This window comes from Rhea pennata, chromosome 2 (assembly GCF_028389875.1).
Source record: "Rhea pennata isolate bPtePen1 chromosome 2, bPtePen1.pri, whole genome shotgun sequence".
Lineage (NCBI taxonomy): Eukaryota > Metazoa > Chordata > Aves > Rheiformes > Rheidae > Rhea > Rhea pennata.
In genome coordinates, this window is record NC_084664.1 from 2,415,282 (window position 1) to 2,433,565 (window position 18,284).

At 43.5% G+C, this 18,284-nt stretch overlaps 1 protein-coding gene across 8 annotated transcripts in view; it reads left to right on the forward strand.

Moving 5' to 3' along the window:
• The window catches only part of ALS2CL (ALS2 C-terminal like), a 46,629-nt gene that overhangs the window by 19,949 nt on the left and 8,396 nt on the right, over positions 1 to 18,284 (forward strand). For all 8 annotated transcript variants that reach the window (XM_062568681.1, XM_062568680.1, XM_062568678.1 and 5 more), the window contains 15 exons: positions 10 to 202; positions 1,811 to 1,876; positions 3,747 to 3,912; positions 4,236 to 4,364; positions 4,700 to 4,819; positions 6,396 to 6,472; positions 6,861 to 6,927; positions 7,566 to 7,762; positions 10,299 to 10,364; positions 11,111 to 11,209; positions 13,096 to 13,254; positions 13,526 to 13,637; positions 15,096 to 15,173; positions 16,685 to 16,812; positions 17,779 to 17,952. In XM_062568681.1, coding sequence (XP_062424665.1) covers positions 10 to 202; positions 1,811 to 1,876; positions 3,747 to 3,912; positions 4,236 to 4,364; positions 4,700 to 4,819; positions 6,396 to 6,472; positions 6,861 to 6,927; positions 7,566 to 7,762; positions 10,299 to 10,364; positions 11,111 to 11,209; positions 13,096 to 13,254; positions 13,526 to 13,637; positions 15,096 to 15,173; positions 16,685 to 16,812; positions 17,779 to 17,952 — 1,831 coding nt within the window. The remainder of the gene's footprint in view (positions 1 to 9; positions 203 to 1,810; positions 1,877 to 3,746; positions 3,913 to 4,235; positions 4,365 to 4,699; positions 4,820 to 6,395; positions 6,473 to 6,860; positions 6,928 to 7,565; positions 7,763 to 10,298; positions 10,365 to 11,110; positions 11,210 to 13,095; positions 13,255 to 13,525; positions 13,638 to 15,095; positions 15,174 to 16,684; positions 16,813 to 17,778; positions 17,953 to 18,284) is intronic.

Here is an 18,284-nt window from a genome sequence, read left to right on the forward strand (position 1 = left end):
TCCTCAAAGAGCCTCATGACCAGAGAGGAAAGGACAACTTTAAACTCTTACTGCTACTAAATGATCGATTTCAAGCTCTCTGGAACTTCACAGAAGAAAATTATCGGATACTCAAACAAAAATGCAGCACTTCTGACTCATTCTGCATCCAAGACTTTTACACTGTCTGGAAAGGGGACCTGTTTCTAAGCCTCCACATTCAGTAAGTATGGAAGCATTTCAGGTGAAGATAAGGGACCCAACTTATCAGCTGTTTCTACCAACTCTGATAGGCTGGTGCAAAACTGATGCATTTAATTTGTTTGGTGCTATTCATTAGCATTCATTCATTAAGCAAGGAGGTCTTTGGTTGCATTCAGTGTATGGACTAAATGTTACAGACTATAGGATCTGTGTAGGCCATCTAATAGGTGGTCTTTTTTCATCTGTAACTGTGCTTTGGAAGGCAGGATTTTTTTCCTTACAAGTATTAGTTTTTTATTATTATTATTATTAGGCATCTTAAAGCAGGAGGAGGAAAAGGTAATAATTTGTGTCTGGGGGAGTTATGAGAACAAAGCCTGGGCAATGATCAGGAGCAGAAAGGCATGTACAAGGAGGCTTATAGGACTTGAAGAGATGAAGAGAGGAAGATGTCAGCAGACATGGATTCTAAACCTGTTTTTACTATGCTTATTTGATTTTGGCAAACGGTGTGATAGTAAGTGATGGCTATGTCATGGCCATCTGAACCATCTGAGTGGTGTGCAGAGGAATGGGAGGTGAGCAGACAGGGTGCTCTGGCTCCTGGAGCTTGCTGCTCGCCTAGTCTTGGTTTTGCTTTTTACAGGTGTGCATGTGCACGGAGGAGGAAGGAAGGAATATTTTTGTTTATTTGATTTTTATATGGACAATATCACTTCAGAAAGCGTTGAGCAAGAAACTTTGCCATTTTGTGAGTGGGATTTGGAGCAGCATGTATTGTTTGTCTGGAAATTGATTCAATGAATTGAAAATCATTTGCTTTAAAAAAGGCAAACAAGAGTTGGAAACTTGTGCTGAGATTCCAACAGACACGAAAGAGGAGCTTATCTGAAGGAGATCTCTTTTCCCCTTGTTTTGAATGAGAACTTGTTTTTTCTGGTGTCTTGTGAAAAATGAAGAGCTGGTTCCTACCCACTTCTGCTGACTCACTCTACAGTCCTGATCCTACTATGTCTCATGCTTATTGGAGTGATCGGAGCAAGCAAAGACCCTCTTCAGGGTTCTGAAAATCAGCAATAAATAGATGAGCTTGCTAGATGTAATAAATGATAATTAATTTGGACAGAATACATGACTTATGTGAAATCACTACTGGAAAAAGGCATGATATTTGCTGACAAAACATGGCTCGATCTCCCTCTAGTGTGAGACGAAATACATTGACATGGAGTACGTTGACTAGAATTTATCAGCAGTAATAGAGCCTTGATACTTCTGTTTCAAGCAGCGGAAAAATTGGTGCATCTGAGGCTGAAGCTCAGCCTTTGTAGATTTGCTTTCCAGGGTGGTTTCGCAAGATTACTTCTGCTTATGCTGAACGCCAGGAAGACTTAGACTTCCTGTAACAAAACTAGTGCGAACAGTCAACAAAGCAGTTAAACCAGGGAGCTGGCAGGGGGAACAAAAGTGGAGTGAGTCAAAGTGAGAGGATTCAATAGCTACCTCTGTTTTTACTCTCCTTGCAAAGATTAAACTATGTTTTCAGAAGAACTTGCTCCCAGTAATGCTTAAACCTTGCAGTTAATTTGCATCTCTAACTCTGTTTGTGCTTGTTCTTTCCTAACAGATATTTCGTCACTTTTGCAAACTATGTTGTAGTCCACGGCTTCGAACATACCATAAAGAGCAAAAGGTCAGTGGGCTGAAAAATGCTTATTTAGTAGCTGATATGAGCATAGCTGTAGGCAGGAAAGTGATTCCAAAGGGAGCAAGCGTCAAGCTGATCTGGGAGTCTGGACCTGGCAGAATGGAATGATCTGCAGGGAAAACATGGGTTAAGACACTTACCAGGAGAGAGCAGCAATGAGCACTGCCCTTGCAGTCATCTTAGCCAGCTGCCACTCCGCTGAACCAGCTTCTCCTCCATTCTGCTGAGATCCCCGGACCAGGTGTTGAAAGATTCCCCTGCAGTTCTCTTTCCCTCTCTTTGCTGTTGTGCACAACTTGGAGATTTTAGGGGGAGGAATTCAGTAAGTTTGAGAGGTTCAGGTAAGGAGTGAGGAAAGTTGAGACCCTAGAGAGGATTCTGTGAGAATCTGGCAGGAGGAACCATGTGGAAAAGCTGAAAATGGAAACTTTCATCTCTCCCCTTGCAGTCATAAGCATATTGTATGGAACGTGCGTCACAGCCTGTATATACCAATTGAGCAAAAAATGGGCAAGCATGGAGAGTGGGGCACTGGGGTGCATGCGTGGCAGAGCTAATCTTGTCCTGGAAGTGTTCCTGTAGTGCAGGGTCATGACTACTTATTGATCATGTAGCTCTGTTTGGTTTCCCAAAGGGTCATCAACCTCAAAGTGAAGTCTTCCAGGCTTGCTCTTTAGAGAAGTAGACTTGACTTCTTGTGGACACTAAGAGAGGGATGCTGAAGCTATGGCCAGTGTACATCCATGCAAACGTTTGTTAGCTGGTTACTGTTTAGGCTTGGCGATGGGGGGGGGGAATGCATCTGGCACTTCTACCTGAGTTTGTCCTGGTGCCTCGCTTTATAGTCAATGATAGGCACCTCTGGGTCATGACTCACCCTATTCTACTGTAGATGCCTAAAATTGTGCTGTAAAATTGCTGATTTCTCTATAAGGGGATCCTGGAGCGCCCAGCTCAGAGCGAAGTTCCCAAGATCTGTGTTTGGTCAGATTAAGCTTATCTGCAGGCTTTTCTGTAGAGTAACTGAGCTCAGGATGGCTATGGATGGGGCAGTACTATACTTGCTGCAGAGCAGAGCCTGCAGCTCTTAAACATGGAGCATACCTGAGCCACCCTCTTGCAAGCACTCCACAGCTGGGTACATACCTCTGAAATGAAAATAGTCTGGGACTGGAGGCAAGCTGGGATTTGCTTAGCCATTTTCAGCTGAGCGCTGATGTATCAACAGTTCCTTCCCTTTCTGTAGGCTTGCTCGGAGGAATACCAAAGCTGTGCTGTCAACTCTCCTTCTAAAGGAGGAATATATCTGCTCCTTATTGCTACTCCTTACCAGTTTTTCTCCAAGCTTACTTAACATCATCCACTTAGGCTTTGATACACCGATTCAAATCATGATGTTTCAGTCCCTCTGAATAGGCCAAAAGTTGTATGGAAATAGCTTTTCTGTTCAAGAAATTTCCACTGTTTGTCCCAGATGTGGTCAGAGTCTCATGGAAATACCAACCGAAGGGATGAGAGCTGGACACGAGTAGGTTTGCAGTCACTTTATCTGAGTCACTTTTGGTGTGCAAACAGTTGTGGAAGTCATGCTAATATTTTGTGCATCTGTGGGTGTGATTCCTATTTGGAAAGGGTGCTGGGCCAGAGGCAACATGAATGAAGCTTGTTTGCCTCATTGCCTTATTTCTGTGTATTTGTTGTGCAAATATATTTGCACAATATTGTGTCCTGCTCTTTGAGGTCTTTCTATACTAGGTCTGGGAGTGAGGTAGCCTGTCATGTTTGGAATGCAGAGGTGTAGCAATATGCAGAAAGACTAGTGAGTGAATCTTTGTCTTGATTTGCAATCTTGCAGTGAAGCCTGGAAGCATCATAAGACAGTGCTGAAACAATTCCTTACAGACTTCACCTCTGAGACCTCCATGTCACTGGCCTTGTACACTATATTTCACAAGCCTATCCGGGATCACACTGAGCAATGTAAACTGCTCCTTACCAAGATGAATGAGGCTCTTGAAGAGGTAGGAGACTTTATATGATGTTGCTTGCCTGGCTCAAGTTAACATCTCATGCAGAGCTGTGGGGCTTTGTGGTGATGAATGAAAGAGCTGCCCTCTTGCAAGTGCTCCAAAGCTTGGTGCACACCTGTGGATTGAAAATACTCCTAGACTAAAAGAAAATTGAGATTTATGCAGCCACTTGTAGCTAGGGCAGTTGTATTGGCAGCTCCTTCCCTCTCTGAGCATTTGGAGCTGCAGAGGCTTTCTGCAACTGTGGCCCAGAGAGTGGAAGTCCTGCATAGCCATGCCTGAAGCATTTCTAAAGTTCTTCTTTCCTTTATTAGGGCCCTGAAAAGGACCTGGTTATCAGTGCTATCAAGGAATATGGGAAGCTAGAGTCCTTCACCAGCCAAGTCCTGGATGAAGCTTGTTTTACCAAGGCCTTATGGAAATCTCTGGGCTACAAATTCACAGTGAGTCAGAGGCAGTGGCTTTGTGGGGAGCTCCTTTGGTGGTCTTGCACTTCCCCTTACTCAAGGAGGGGAAATCTAATAAGGATTAAGCATTCAGGGCTTGGTTGGGAAGCTGACAGTTGGAGCAGAGCAGTTTGGAAACCTTGGACAGACCTTCTGGTCACTAGGTGCTTTAGAAATTGAGCCTGCTGTCACCATGCTCTGTGTTACAAGTCACCCAGGCTCTGTGAAACTAGTGCCTTGAGTTGCATGTCCTCTCCCAGATGCTGATGTTTCTCTTTGGGAATGCAAGAGATATTTGACCACCATTGCTACCTCTGTGGTTCCCTCTGCAGGACATGCTCTGCGTTCCTGAAAGGAGGCTGCTGGAAGACAGCAGAAATCTTCCCATATCTACCAGTACGAATCGATCAGACCGAATTTTGCTCTTTGATGATGTCCTTGTACTAATTCAGGTGAGTCTTGAACCTTTCAGGGTGTTTGGAAGGACAGCAGAAATGAATGACACTAATGTTAAGAATTGTTTAACACTGAAACTGCAGCAGGGCTTGGCTGTTTGCAAAACGCTGTCTCAGATCCTTGCACCTGTGGTTTTCACTAGAGAATAAGAGAAGAAAGCCCAGTGAAGCAGGAAAAGGGGAACACCCACGTAACTTTTTCTACAGTGAATGCATAGGATCCAACCACCACAGGCACATTTCTAATAGTCCATGCCCACACCTGGATAAGAATCTGTTGGCTTCTGTGCTGCTGCGTTCAAAGAGTCTTGACGGGTTAAAAAATCTTACGCTGTAAACACTCATGCATAAGACTAAATCTAATGTTTCATGGTTGACTGTGCTGGTGGCATGGGCACTGGAGTTGATGCAGGTGTTCTTGGGGCTATTTCAGGAATTTGAGGCCTGGGTGTGGAAAAGACAGGGAGTGTCTATAGCTGTGGACAGCTAGATAAGTAATATATGTTCAGAGCGGTTCTACAGCATGTATCAACTAAGTCCAACTTGGCTTACTCTGATTGACAGCTCCTTAATACTCAAGTGTTCTTGCTAGGAGTTAGTCACCCCAGGCTGCCTTTTAGAGGAGAGAAAAAGGCACTTTCTGGGTGTGGTTCCTCTGATCTGTTTTAGAAGCCTACATTTAGGATGAGTTGAATCATGCCCTCAACCCCATTGACTAGAGCAGGAACCGAGAATAACCAGCTCACATGGAGATATCTGCATTGTAGTCATCTCTGTTCAGTCAACGGTTCCCGCCCACTGTGCCTCATGTGCTGCTATGACTGTTATTAAAGCTTGTGGAGACATAACTGGACTGATACGGAGCTGGATAGCTTTAGCTGCAGAAAGGGGACTGCCAAAAACGGCTGTAGAGCTGAGAATTTGAACGTTCTTACCCTGTTCCCCAAGACTGGGCAGCTCGTCAGTAGTAAGCTCATGCTGAGCGCCCTGGTGCTTGCTAGTACCTGAGCTTGTTTGACTACATCCTTGCAGACAGCAGCCCTGTACTGCAGGCACCTGGTATTTAGACAGGGAAGGGAGATGTATTCTTGAATGTAATCTTTACCTAATATTCTGTACATTTTAGTTTCTTAAAAGAGTGATTCCTTAAATGTTGTACTTGTGGGCCACTGCATGGTGTCTGGAGTCCAGATCTGAGTCAGATCATAAGCAAAATTAGAGCTTTCTGAGTGCCAGGAATGATTCTGGTGGGTTGCCACGTAATAAAGGAGAAACTGTTGTAGAGATAAGTGCCATCTAAAAGTGTGTATTGAAACAGAAAGTCTGCTACTAGTAGCCGTGGTTTTATGGACCACCACATAAAAGTAATAAACTGAGAACTTGCTTCCCTCTCCTGCATTCCTTCAGCGTCTGAGCTATGTCATCATAGTGCGAGACAGACGTGTGGACCATAGAAGGGGGAATTTATACTGCTGCCAATCTTGCTCTGCTCTTCAGTGGATTGACAGGGAGAGGGCAAAGTGGTGTATTTACGTCAATAACAAGAATGTCTTCTCTCTTTCTGATTCTCCAGGGGAACAGCTTTCAGAGTTTTGATCTGAAGCTCGTGTGGGTAGACAAAAACTACAGGGAGAAGTTGACTCCTGGAGTGTAAGTGAAATACTTCCACTTGGAGGAAAAGGGTTTGGCTTGACTGTGGAACTGAGAGAATGATTCAAAACCTTGCCTCATCTCCTTTCTGTTCGTGGAGGGAGTTGGTTCTGGGATATGGGTAATCATTGCCTCTCAGATATGATCACAGTTGCTCAGACTTGCATTGCTTGTGTTTACTGTGTCTTGAAATCAATCAATAAAATGCTTTTGGCTGCAGACCTAGGGAACAAAGTTGAATTGATTAGCTGTGCACTTCAGAAGGAAAAAAAAAAAAAGTCTGTGAAAGTATCATTGGTTTCTTCTGAAGAGATGTGAGAAGAGCAGGACCTGCTGCTTGACCATGAAACTTTTTTTGCATAGTCTTCTAATGTTCTTTGCTTCACAGGTATGGCCTCCGCATTATTACACCAGAAGAAACATTCTCTCTGTCTGCCAAAGATCCTCAGATGAAGGTTAGTTATGGGCCAGCTTTTCTGTTTCTCCTGCAATACCATGTAACTAAGCATTGAAATAGGAGAATGGCAAAGAGGAGCAGCTCCATGTTGGCAGCCTTGTTTTTGGTGAAGAAACATTGGCTAGTAAGTGGAAGCTGAAATCCCATTTAAGCATTAGGATTTTAGCTTTCTAATCAGAGGACAGATTAGTGGCTCTGCTCAAATTTAGACCTTTTCCTCTGTGATAGACCAGAGGTGGCTTAGAGAGTCTGTGAGTGGTATTGGGGTCCTGGAAGTTGTCTACTCTGGGAACTAGTGAGTAGTGCAGAGGCCCAGTGAGCTTCACAACCAGGAACTGTGCAGCCAAACCAGCATGGTCCTGTGTCAAGGGCAGTTAGTGATTGTGGGAGTCAGACTCAGCTGACTTGGATGTGTTAGTGGTTTTTTTTTTTTTTTTTTTCCCAGTATCCTGTTTGCAGGATCCAAGCTAATACCTGCAACTGGAGCTGTAGATAGGCACCAGCATGGCTAGTTGAACAGCACAGAGTAGGGGAGAACTCAACCTCTTGTTGCTTCTTTTGGGATGTCTCCTCTTGGGGCCAGTCTTGTTTTCTTCACTTGTTACCCCATCGCTCCTCCTGCTCCTCTGCCCCCAGGCTGTTTGGCAGTGGAAACTGAACCAAGCCATCCGCCAGGCTCTGAACGGGAAACGCGATTTCCCTCTGTGGGGCAAGACTGGGGAAGGCACCGAGCCTCCGACCTGCCGGTTCTTCACCTACGTCTTCAGGCTGGAGGGCAAGTTCAAGAGCGCGACCTACGAGGGCGAATGGCTCTGGGGAAAGCCACATGGCAAGTAAGGAGCGTTTTTTGCCCCCCTTCATGAGTGGGGACATGCAAAAATGGCTGTTTCGGTACAGCACTGTCTAGAGCCATCCAGGATATGCAGACTTAAGACTAGTTTCAAGAGTATCTGAGTGTTGGGTGCTCCATCCTTGGTTGAGGACTTGGACCGCAGACTGTGGGCTGGCGACTGCCCTGGTTGTGCCAGCCTGTCTAGTTCCTGCCTCACTTGTTTCCACTGGGAGCAAGTCTGGTATGGAGGACAAATTCAGGGGGCAATTGGGCCACGTTTGCTTTTTTTTAGGGCTTGGTCAAAGTACGAGTCCCGGCATGTGATCTGTTATTGTATCGTATGTGTCTTGGTAGCAATACTGGGTTATAGGGTAAATTTTAGAGGTTGTCCCTAATAATGCGGTAATGATCACATTGAAGGCATTGCATTTGGTTGTACCTGTAATTAGAATTGAGATAATGTTTAATAAGAGGATCTTATCCTGAGGGGCAAAATCTTATCATCAGGCTGGCAAAACAAAAAACAAAAATTTTTTGATAGAACAGGAGAAAACTTTTCCCTTGCTAGTAAGCAAAGAGAGATTTTTTTTAACATTAAACTTTTATCAAAAGAAGAACTGTAAATAATAAAACCCTATAAACAAAAATTACTCAAATGTAGTTTTAGGGGAGCATTAGAACTATTCACTAAATCCAACAGAAGTTTAAGAATGAATCCTGTCAAAAGGGAATGGCTTGTAATTTAGGGTTAAATAGCCCCAACTAAGATCCCTTTGACACAGAATTAGATCGTAGTGTCTACTTTTGTGTGGAGACCTGAAATATGAGTAACTTCCGCAGACAGCAGCACAGGCTGGTTTGGGAGTTTTAGACTTCCTGGGTTTTGTGCAGTTTGTTTACAGTTATAACTGAAGAAAAAAAAAAAAAAAGTAGAGACTTGGTTTGAAAGAGCCTTCTTAAAACATTCAGAGTATCCAGAAGTAAAAGCTTAATATTGAATCTTCCGTGGAAGAGCTTGTGCCTTACTTCACAATAGCATAGAATTGGTGTTTGGGTTAGAGCTGCTTCTGGACAGTCATTACACCCACCTTCCCAACCATCTGTGCTTCCAGCAGAGATCAGAAACCACTGGGGTGGTGGCAACTCTGCAGACACAGCACCTCTCCCTGCTCTTTGTCTCCTCCTGTCTTAGGTTTGGAGGATTTCTGGGATGAGGAAATATCTTTGCTGCTTCAGATGACAAACTTAGATTCAGTGACTTGGCTGAGGTATCCCAGGGGATTTGTGGCAGAACTCAGTGACTTCAAGTACATTTAATTGCTGAACTTTTAATTGCTTCATTACTAGGCTGTCCTTCCCACTGCTGAAATTGCTCTTGTATGTTACTTGCTACTAATACATAATTATAGGCCAACAAAGTTGGCCTTGATGACTTGTCCACCTCTGAGGAAGAAGCTGGCATGGGTGAGCACATGAGCAGAAAGCTCCATGTATTTCACTCTACTCTTCCCTTCAACGGTGGTGTGAATTGTGGCTCTTCAACAACTGATTCTCCAGTCTTTACCCTTCTGTCCTACTATGCCTGATGCCTTGAAGTAGAAGAAGTAGATCAGTCTTAGTGACAAGTAGCTTAAGCCATCCCCATGGCTGGAGCAGGCATTCTCTCTGGCTTGCTCTCCTCCACTTTGCGTCTGTAATTGCAAAGCAAACTGAGATGCGTATGTCCGCTTAAATGGATCTGACCGCTTCCCTGTATCTTAATAACAAAACCTCAATCTTTTGGCCTCTTAACTGTCTTATGTGGGTGTTTAAAGCAGCAGCCTTGGTGAAAGTCATGCTGATGTGTCACAGTTTTGGTTCTACACTGTTTAGCGTTGTCTTTGGATGGGGAACATCTAGGGAGCCGCCTGCATCTGTGCTGATGCAAGAGTTGAAACAGCGAGTGGGTGCAGGTGGAGTAGGAGATGGTAGGTATTGCCATACGATAGTTTGACCATCTGGTTTGACCAGTGTTGACCACTCCAGTCTCATCGTTGCATCATTACCTTGCATAATCATGTCTACAACCCACACACAACAGAGAAAGACATGAACTCTTTAGGCTAGTGGTTTTCTCTTCTGTTTTCAGAAAGTCTGGGGTAAGAAAGCTTTAGGCCGTGTTGTCATTAAGTTTTCTGTGGGGCTCTGTACTGATGAAATTTTGGCTGGCTTAATCGCATACTGTACTGTAATTACAAAGCAGTCGCATTCATTGTTTTAAATGAATGATCCAGAAACACTGCAAAATGTTTTTGATTTGTAGATTTGGAAGAAGATTCTACCACCTCATTCCAGGGCATGAAAACCTGACTGTATTAAATCCTTACCATGCAATACAAGGTCCCAGTGGTGCCTGGAGATCTTCTCTACCTCTGTTCCCTCAGGAAATGTTTTGACATTAGCAGTCCCTGGGTTGTGCCTTTTTGTGTGTCTCCTGATGTTGAAATTAGAAATTTTGCTGATGATCTTCCTTGTGTGATGCTTGCCTCGAATTGCAGGGGGACACTGAAGTGGCGTGATGGACGGAACCATGTTGGAGATTTCAAAAAAGGATTGGAGCATGGGTAAGCCTTAAAAAACAGGGTATTTCTTGCTTTCAAAGTACAACAGTGAATGGTTCCTACTAGAGGAAATCATGCTGGTATTTTGTAGGATGGTGGCTTTCCTGGTGTGGAATTCATCTCACTTAAATGTGGCTGCTTCTAGCTCAGCTAGTTTGTTCCATTTACAGTCAGTGGTGCGAAAAATTCACTGTTACAGTCCAATTACAGACCTATTTTAGACACTTGCTTTAGGCTAAGTAAGGACTAGAGTAACTGAATTGCTAGTGACTGCAGTAAAGGGAGCAGGTTCAGATGATCATTTCAGATGAAGACATCTCCATTTGTTAGATGAATCTTAGCTCTAATCTCTAAATCTAGGTTAATTTATTCATATGAAATAGGTTGAAAAAGTAATTTCTAGACAAGTTTTAAAACTTTTAAATGAGCAATTACTTTGGTAGTCTAATTCAGCCCCAAAACTAGGGAAGAGGAAAGGAAGGGGAAAAACAAATCACCGCGAATAGCTCTGTAGAAAAGAGTAATGAACTGTGACTGCAACTCGCAAGCAGACGAGCTAGAACAAGCTCTTCCTTGGAGCGAGTCAGTAGACACCTGGGAATAACCTCAGAGGTAAAGCTGACCTCAGGTACAGAAATCTGCTTGGGAGTGTGGAAGGTCCTTAGTTTTTTTCACTTCATCAGATAAAACCAAGTTGCCTTTCTGCTATGCTGACTTCTGTGCTGACATCTACTGTATGGACCCTGTAGGTTTGGAATATGCCTTGTCCCACGTCGATCTGAAGACCGATACGACTGCTACAAGTGCCACTGGTACAAGGGCAAGATGAGAGGCTATGGAATCTGTGAGTAAGTAAAGCACAAAGACAGATGCTAGGGGAAGGGAGATTTCACATGCTTAAAGGATAAAATAGTCCCACCTCACTGAAGAAGGCTCAGTTATGGTATAAAGCACAGGGTGGTCCAGGCTCCAGAAGCTAATGCTTTGCTTTTGTTTTTTGTAACCATTGTAGCTGCCTAACGCAGCAACCTCTATGACCTATTGGTGAGGATGTCGTTTCATATTCGTGCTTGTAGTTATAGAGCAGAGTGAGTTGTCCAGCATTCAGGCTGGACAGACTTAGTGGAGGATGCAGCTCTCTCTCCACCCTGACTGGCTGTACTATCTGAGCTAAATCTTGTACAGAGTAGCTTCTCCAATGGTAGATGAGCTTCTTAGTGGTAGATGAGCTTCTTAGTATAGGAGTCATACTTCATCCTGAGCTGTTGGAGTGGACTGCTTCTCATAGTTTGCTTGGATTTGGCTTTCTTGCTCACTCAAATTCTGAGCTTAAACCTAGAACTTAAGACATGCAGTTCAAGATTTTCTTATTTACTCATCAAAATGCTCCTGGGAATAGTCATTTGCATACTTGTCTCAAAGCACTATCAGGGAATTTGGAGGGAGCCCAGTCTGCAAAGAACTATATTATGGGATTGTTGTGATGTCCTAGCCTTCACCTCGTCCATTTAGAAGGCCAGAAACTTCAGCTGAGGCCTGTTAAGTAGGTTGTAGGCATAAACCAGTTTCATCTGCAGCCTACGGGGTTGGCTGGACAGAGCAACTCACTTTGTTTATGTAAAAGCAAACACGACTGCATCTCCTCTTTGATTAGGCCACACATGGCTTGGAGTCAAATGTGTTGGCAAATGCAGCGACTCATCTGCCCATCAGTACTGCGCTTTTGCTGTGCCAACTGTAGCAAAGGAAAGCACACAACCCAGTTCCTTACATCAGTTCCTTATCACGGGGAAAGGCCTTCATACAAGATGCATGTTGTGCTCCGTAGTTGTGAATCAAGCTCAAAGTACAGGATACATACATAAATCTGTAGGGAATGCTGAGCCTAATGAGCAATGCTTGGTATATATTAATTGCTTATAACCAATGCCCCATGTAGCTATTGGGGTACAGGGTACTTAATCTCATGACAGTGTAAGCCAAGAGAGCTTGGTTAACAGCCGAGAAGGACTAAAGGGACGCCCTTCAAATGATCTTTGTAAATTGTAAAATGTTTGTGTTGTTCAAAGTATAGCTACTGTGACTGTTAGTGCTATATAATGTGTTTATATTTCATGAATACCGGTAGTGTCAGGAGCCATAAGAATATGAACAGAGGAGGTAAGAGGAGCTGAAGTATATTGCATTTGTGCTAGTGTCTCTAGTCTCAAATGCAAGAACAGATCTATAATTATCAATAACAGCTTTATCATAAGCTCTTTCTCTATTCAAGAGGTCTAGGGCCAGTAATGGACAGAGCTCTGAGGAGTTCTTCTCGGGTGGATGATTCCAGGAGAAGGGGTGGCTGTAGGGTGTAAAAAGGTGAAGGCAGATCTAGCTTTCTGCTTGATCTGATCTGCTTCCACTTGCAATAAAACAATGGTCATTGAAACCTGAATGGCAAGAGGACAAGGACTGAATTACCTCTCCCAGGGTAATTGCAAGCTTTAATTATGGGGCTCTTCAGGCTTCTAAGTGATATGTCCTCAGATAATGTTGAAAGTTGTGTGGAGTGGCCAGCTTGAGTGGTGCACGTTCCTCTTAGTGAATGACTACAGGTTCCAGACCTACCAAGTCAAATACTTGTAATATTTAACAGGCAGATGAACCCAATCTAATCAGCTTCCTGGCTTCTCACTCCAGTAATAGCTGTCCAATAGGCATCATCTTAAATTACATCTGTGTCTCTCTGCAGGTATGGAAATGAGATGGTCTACAAAGGCTACTTCAAAGATGACCTACGTCAAGGGTTTGGGATACTGGAGAACCGCTCGGCTGATCATCCATTTAAATACACAGGACAGTGGGAAAATGACAAGAAGAATGGATATGGAGTCTGGGATGACAAAGATAGGTAAAGGGGGTACGGATAGTTTTGTCCCTCTATTTGGAGTGGAAAGCCTCAAGTTTTGGTGGGGAGGATTGGAGTGTTACAGGGAGGAAATGTTCAGGTTCTGTTGTAGGGCTTGAAATCCTGTGGAAGCATTATCTGAATTGGGTTTGTGCAGTAAGTGTTGACTGGAGCATTATATTGATTAAAGCTAGCCTCAGAAGGTGATGCGTAAAATCGATTGAGATGTAGTGAAACAGGGCAAAAACTTAATTCCTTTTCTGTTGCATTCCAGAGGGGAGAGGTACATAGGGATGTGGCATGATGATCACAAACATGGACAAGGCATTGTAGTAACCCAGTCAGGGATCTGCTATCAGAGGACATTTCATGCTGGTAAAATGGTGGTAAGTACTCATTTTCAGTGGACTCTCTGTATCAGTGGGACATGGAATTCCCCATCAAGGGCAAGATTAGGTTGAAAAGTAGAAAGTAGGATTTAGGCATTGATATTTTATCACAAGAACATTTTTGAGGAACAAGGCCTAGATTAAATCATATGCTTCTTACCACCTCGAGGTTTCTGTGCAGTTAGAAACTGGATATGAGACTGACACCTCTCCTCGCTTATGCTGAGACACCTTAAAGTTCGATGTGGTTTGGTCATCAGGTCACAGTTATGGAATGGAACTCACATGAGATGCTATGCAGCTATATATAGTGCTACATCTGCCTTGGAGATTAAGTCTTTACCTTGCCAAGGTGGATTTACCCATGTCCAGTCTGCTCTCCACCTCATTGAAAGTTGATATGTTGGTGTGGAAAGCAGAAGGGATTGGCATGGTTAGAGCTGGCTGAGGAATAAAAAGATTTATTCTCATGAAAAATGCGCACTTAAAAAAACAAACAACCCCCCTCCCCACACACAAAATTAGGATAAAATGTTTAGAACGGAAACTTTGTCAGAAGGGCTTTCCATAAAAATTCCATCTGTGGAGGACCAAAATAAAGCTCCCTTTTTGGCTTGCCAGCTGCCAAAGGCTCCTTTAACTTTGCAAGGCTTCCAGGTGGGGAGCAGTTGCTTTAGCTTTCCTAGTGGAAAATTGGTAAGGCCAAGATACTTCCCTTGGAAACCTTTTATTTTTGCCAGAAAGGGCACTTTCCATCAAGAAAACTATTCCAGCGGAAAATGTGTTACAACTCTAAAAGTGACCACATTTTCTGACTGGTATAGTTACATCTGAACCTCAGGCCAAGCTCTAAGAAGAAGAATCTTCCCTGTTGGTATAAAGTATCCTGTGTCTGTTCATCATCTCGATGCTTGTCTGAAACACAGGCTACTGTAAGCAGCTGTGGGAGTTGGGAAGTAATGGAACGAGTCATTTTGAGTGTTTCTGTGCAGCTCATTAAAGCTATATTGACTGTGCGAAAAGAGGCAAAGCTAATTCTGTGTGGCAGCTGGCTTCATTTTTTTTCTTAATCATCTTTCAGAGAAGGCTACACAATTGGTTACAGATACCAAAAGGTCATAGGACTGTGAAGACCACTAGTTTAATTTGTATGGTAATTCTTGGTTTGAGCAGGAACCTGCATTTAGTTCCTTGTTCTAGGGAAATAAATATAATAATGCTCTTCTTTAAAACTACTCAGTTAGCCAGTACCACTTCTCCATGCGGTGGTGCCTAATTGGTTATCTCTGGAGCACCTCTTTGCTTTTCTCTTGAGCATTGCTGACGATATGTTCGGCTTGCAAAGGGATTTTCAGAACCTGCACCTCATAAATAGCCCTAATGGTTGTTTCTAGATGAGACAGGGTAGGTAGGAAGTCCATGTCATGTATTTACTACCTGTGCTTTCAAACATAGGGTTCTGGGATTCTGCTCCTGGAAGATGACTCTGTCTATGAAGGAAACTTCATGGAAGATCTAACATTTGTTGGAAAGGTGAGTATTTCTTTCATCTCAGCCTTTCTGTATTACTGCTAGTTTTCCAGAAGCTTGAGGGATTCTTCTTCAAAGTTAATGTACTCCTGCTCCACTTTCCCATGATCCCCCGGAAAAAAAATTCCTTCCCCCCCCTCCCCCCCCCCCCCGTTATCTATCACATTCACAGAAGGAAGGCTGCAGCTGAACTGAGGGCTTTGGGCATTGTTTTCCTTTATATTTAAGGGTTTTGGTTTGTGTTTTTCCTTTCTTTCTTTTTTTTTTTTTTTTTGATATTTTTGGCAGTGCTTTGCAAGTTATGGTTTAGGATTTTGTAAAACAAATGTTGCAGCCTTTGTAGTGGTTGAGAGCATGGGGAATAGTGCACAAAGTAAATGGAACTGCAGTACCAGTGCTATGCTAACGTAGCTGGGATGTTAACGTAGCTGAGTTATCTTGAAGGCTTAATTCTGCAATCTGGCCGTTGCTGTGGCATGTTGAACGTTTTGCAGTTATCTTCAAGAGAAATATTTGGTCAAAGCGTTTATAAAGTGCCCTGTTGCAGGGGAAAACTAGTCCTCCAGCTTGTTACAGAAATCTATGGCAAGTCTGACAGGAAGCATGTGGTTAAATCAAACTGAGCTGATATTAAAATAGATACTCGATGATGGTAAGAATTGCAAATAATGCAAATGAGCACTGTCATTTAGTGACTTGTCATGGGAAGAAGAATTTTTTGTAATTTTCAGCTGTAAGATTCAGGGTAGGTTTTGCAGAGACTGACTGAAGTGTTTAGATAAAACATCCTCCAAAATTAATGTTTAGTTTAAGTGGTTAGTCTAGAAAAATCTGTTCTGTATCTAAAGCAATAGTGCCTCCTGCTATTAGCAATATGGATTTCAGGCTCATGTTCCAAGGCAGCCTAGTTGCAGTATTGTTTGGCTTGGGAAGTAATTTAATTAAAACCTTTTAAGTTTGAATCAAGCTACCGTATGTCTTCTCCAATGTTTGCCCCAGAGAATTTAGGGTTATTCTTGGTAGCAGCAAGCGCTTGAAAGCTTTTATGGTGAATATCAAATGTTTCCCTCTACCTGTGAGGCCAAACTTGCGTGTGGTTTTAACCAGCAGAGGAAAAACATAGGAGAAATTTGAAGTTTCATATGTTCACCCCAAGTTAGAAATATCTACCTGCAAATATAAGCCAGAGTTTTTTATAACAAAGGATTTTGAATACTTGTTGAAAAGCATAATGTAAGAGTCCTCATCTATATTTCTGGGTACTCTGTGTACAGCTGTTCACCTCCAGAACCCTATATGTGCCGTTTAGTAGCCAGGATTTTGACCTGTTGGCTCCAGTGATTCCTTTCTGAACGACACCATTGCTTTGGATGCTGAAAACACAGCTTGGTGCTGGAAATTGTTCTTAGTTGCTGTTTCAGGAGTTGGCTCTGTGAAGGGTTTGAGATCTCCGTCCAGCTTGTTTCCTCTCGTTAACGAGATCTTGGCAAAATAACCATTTATTTCTGTTTCAGGGAAAGCTGTCATTTGCCAACGGCTTCATTCTGGAGGGAACCTTTACTAGCAAATCGGGCCAAGGTCTTCAGACTCAAGGCATCCTGAACACGTCAAATGAGCAGCTGGATGACAGGATAGCCAAAGCGTGAGCAACAGCGCCTGACTACTTGGGTTTTGGCTTGCGTTTTGACAGTACCTAGAGGAGACTTGGATCAGCCCCTACAGGGATCAAAGCAGTCCTCGCCTGAAGGAGCTCATCTAAAATACTAGTATTTACCAGGAGAAGAGGAAAGGAGAGCAGAGTTTATCATTTAGTCTTATCATTTTATAGACTTATCCTCAGGACTGAATCCTGCAAAGGGATGCTCTAGTCTCCAGGCTGGAGGTCTGGGTTCAGCCAGGGTCACCCAAACGAGGGAGCCCTCTTGGGAGGGAGAGGGGCCTTGTGGCTTGTCTGTGCTGCATTGATGTGGTCCAGCAAGAGTGTGGGTGGCTCTGTGTTCCAAGGCAGGAGTTCCTCTCCTGAGTGGCTTCCCATCTTAGCACTGGGGAATGTCGCCTCTCTGGTAAGCCCATGAAACAAGGCAGAAGCAGAACAGCTGCCTGTCCTCTGAGATTCCTTTTGTGCAGCCCGGTTCAATTTCATCTTTCCTCCTCAAAACATTTCCAATCCAGCAGAGTTTCTACATTGCAGAAAGAAGTCGTGTTTCCTGTGCCTTTCAGACAGCAGTAGCTTCTGGTGGTGGCTGTCCATTTTTCTTCTTGCAGTCAGTCTCTTCTATAGGCTTTTGGTTGGGATAAATAGGCTCGCTCTTTAGAAACATCTGTAAGGGGAGCAAAAAAGCCTGTGATCAGTTCATCTGCAAAGCTTCAAATTGTTGATGTTCATGCACAAAGAATTAGATTCTCTTGGTTCAAAGTAGCTTCTTGCAAGGATAATAGGCTTGAGCTGACTTCTGCTGACCTACCAGTTAGGTGCTGCTAAAATTTCTCTGTTCCCATAGTTCTTGTGTTGGTATCTGATTCTGGAGAACTTTCCATATCTGAAGGTGAAGTCAGAGAAAATGAAGACGGGAGGTAGAAAAGCCTAATATCTTGTCATGTTGTGCAGTCAGCTGGGCCTTGAGGAGTTTCCTGTAGAGAAGAGATGGAAAGGAATCTATGACCAGTTCCTGGAGTTCATCCATTCTGGCTGTAAGGAGGAAACGGAGGAGTCTTTCACGGGGTTCCACATACAGTCGAGCAAGGAGCTGCGGAAATCTCAGGAGTACCTCTTCTGCCAAAGGTGATTATTGCCCACCCTCGTTTGGAGAGAGGAGCTCATTTGTATACAGAGGATAGTGGTACACATTTGAGTCTGCCTTGCGTTTGAGTCGGGAACTCCTTCATTCTCCAGGTATTCCTGTCCATGAGACAGCATCACTTTCTTGGAGGAGGATGAGTTTTAAGCCTGAATTTAAGTTTGGGCTGTTGAGGCTAGTTCTTACATGTGAAAATCTGGGTGGGATTCACCTTATTAAATGCAGGCATCTGAATGTGAGCCAGGTGTTACCGGCTCCTTTTGTTTGTTTGCTGATGCCATCGGTGGATGAAGGCCCAATTTATCTCCCCTGAAGT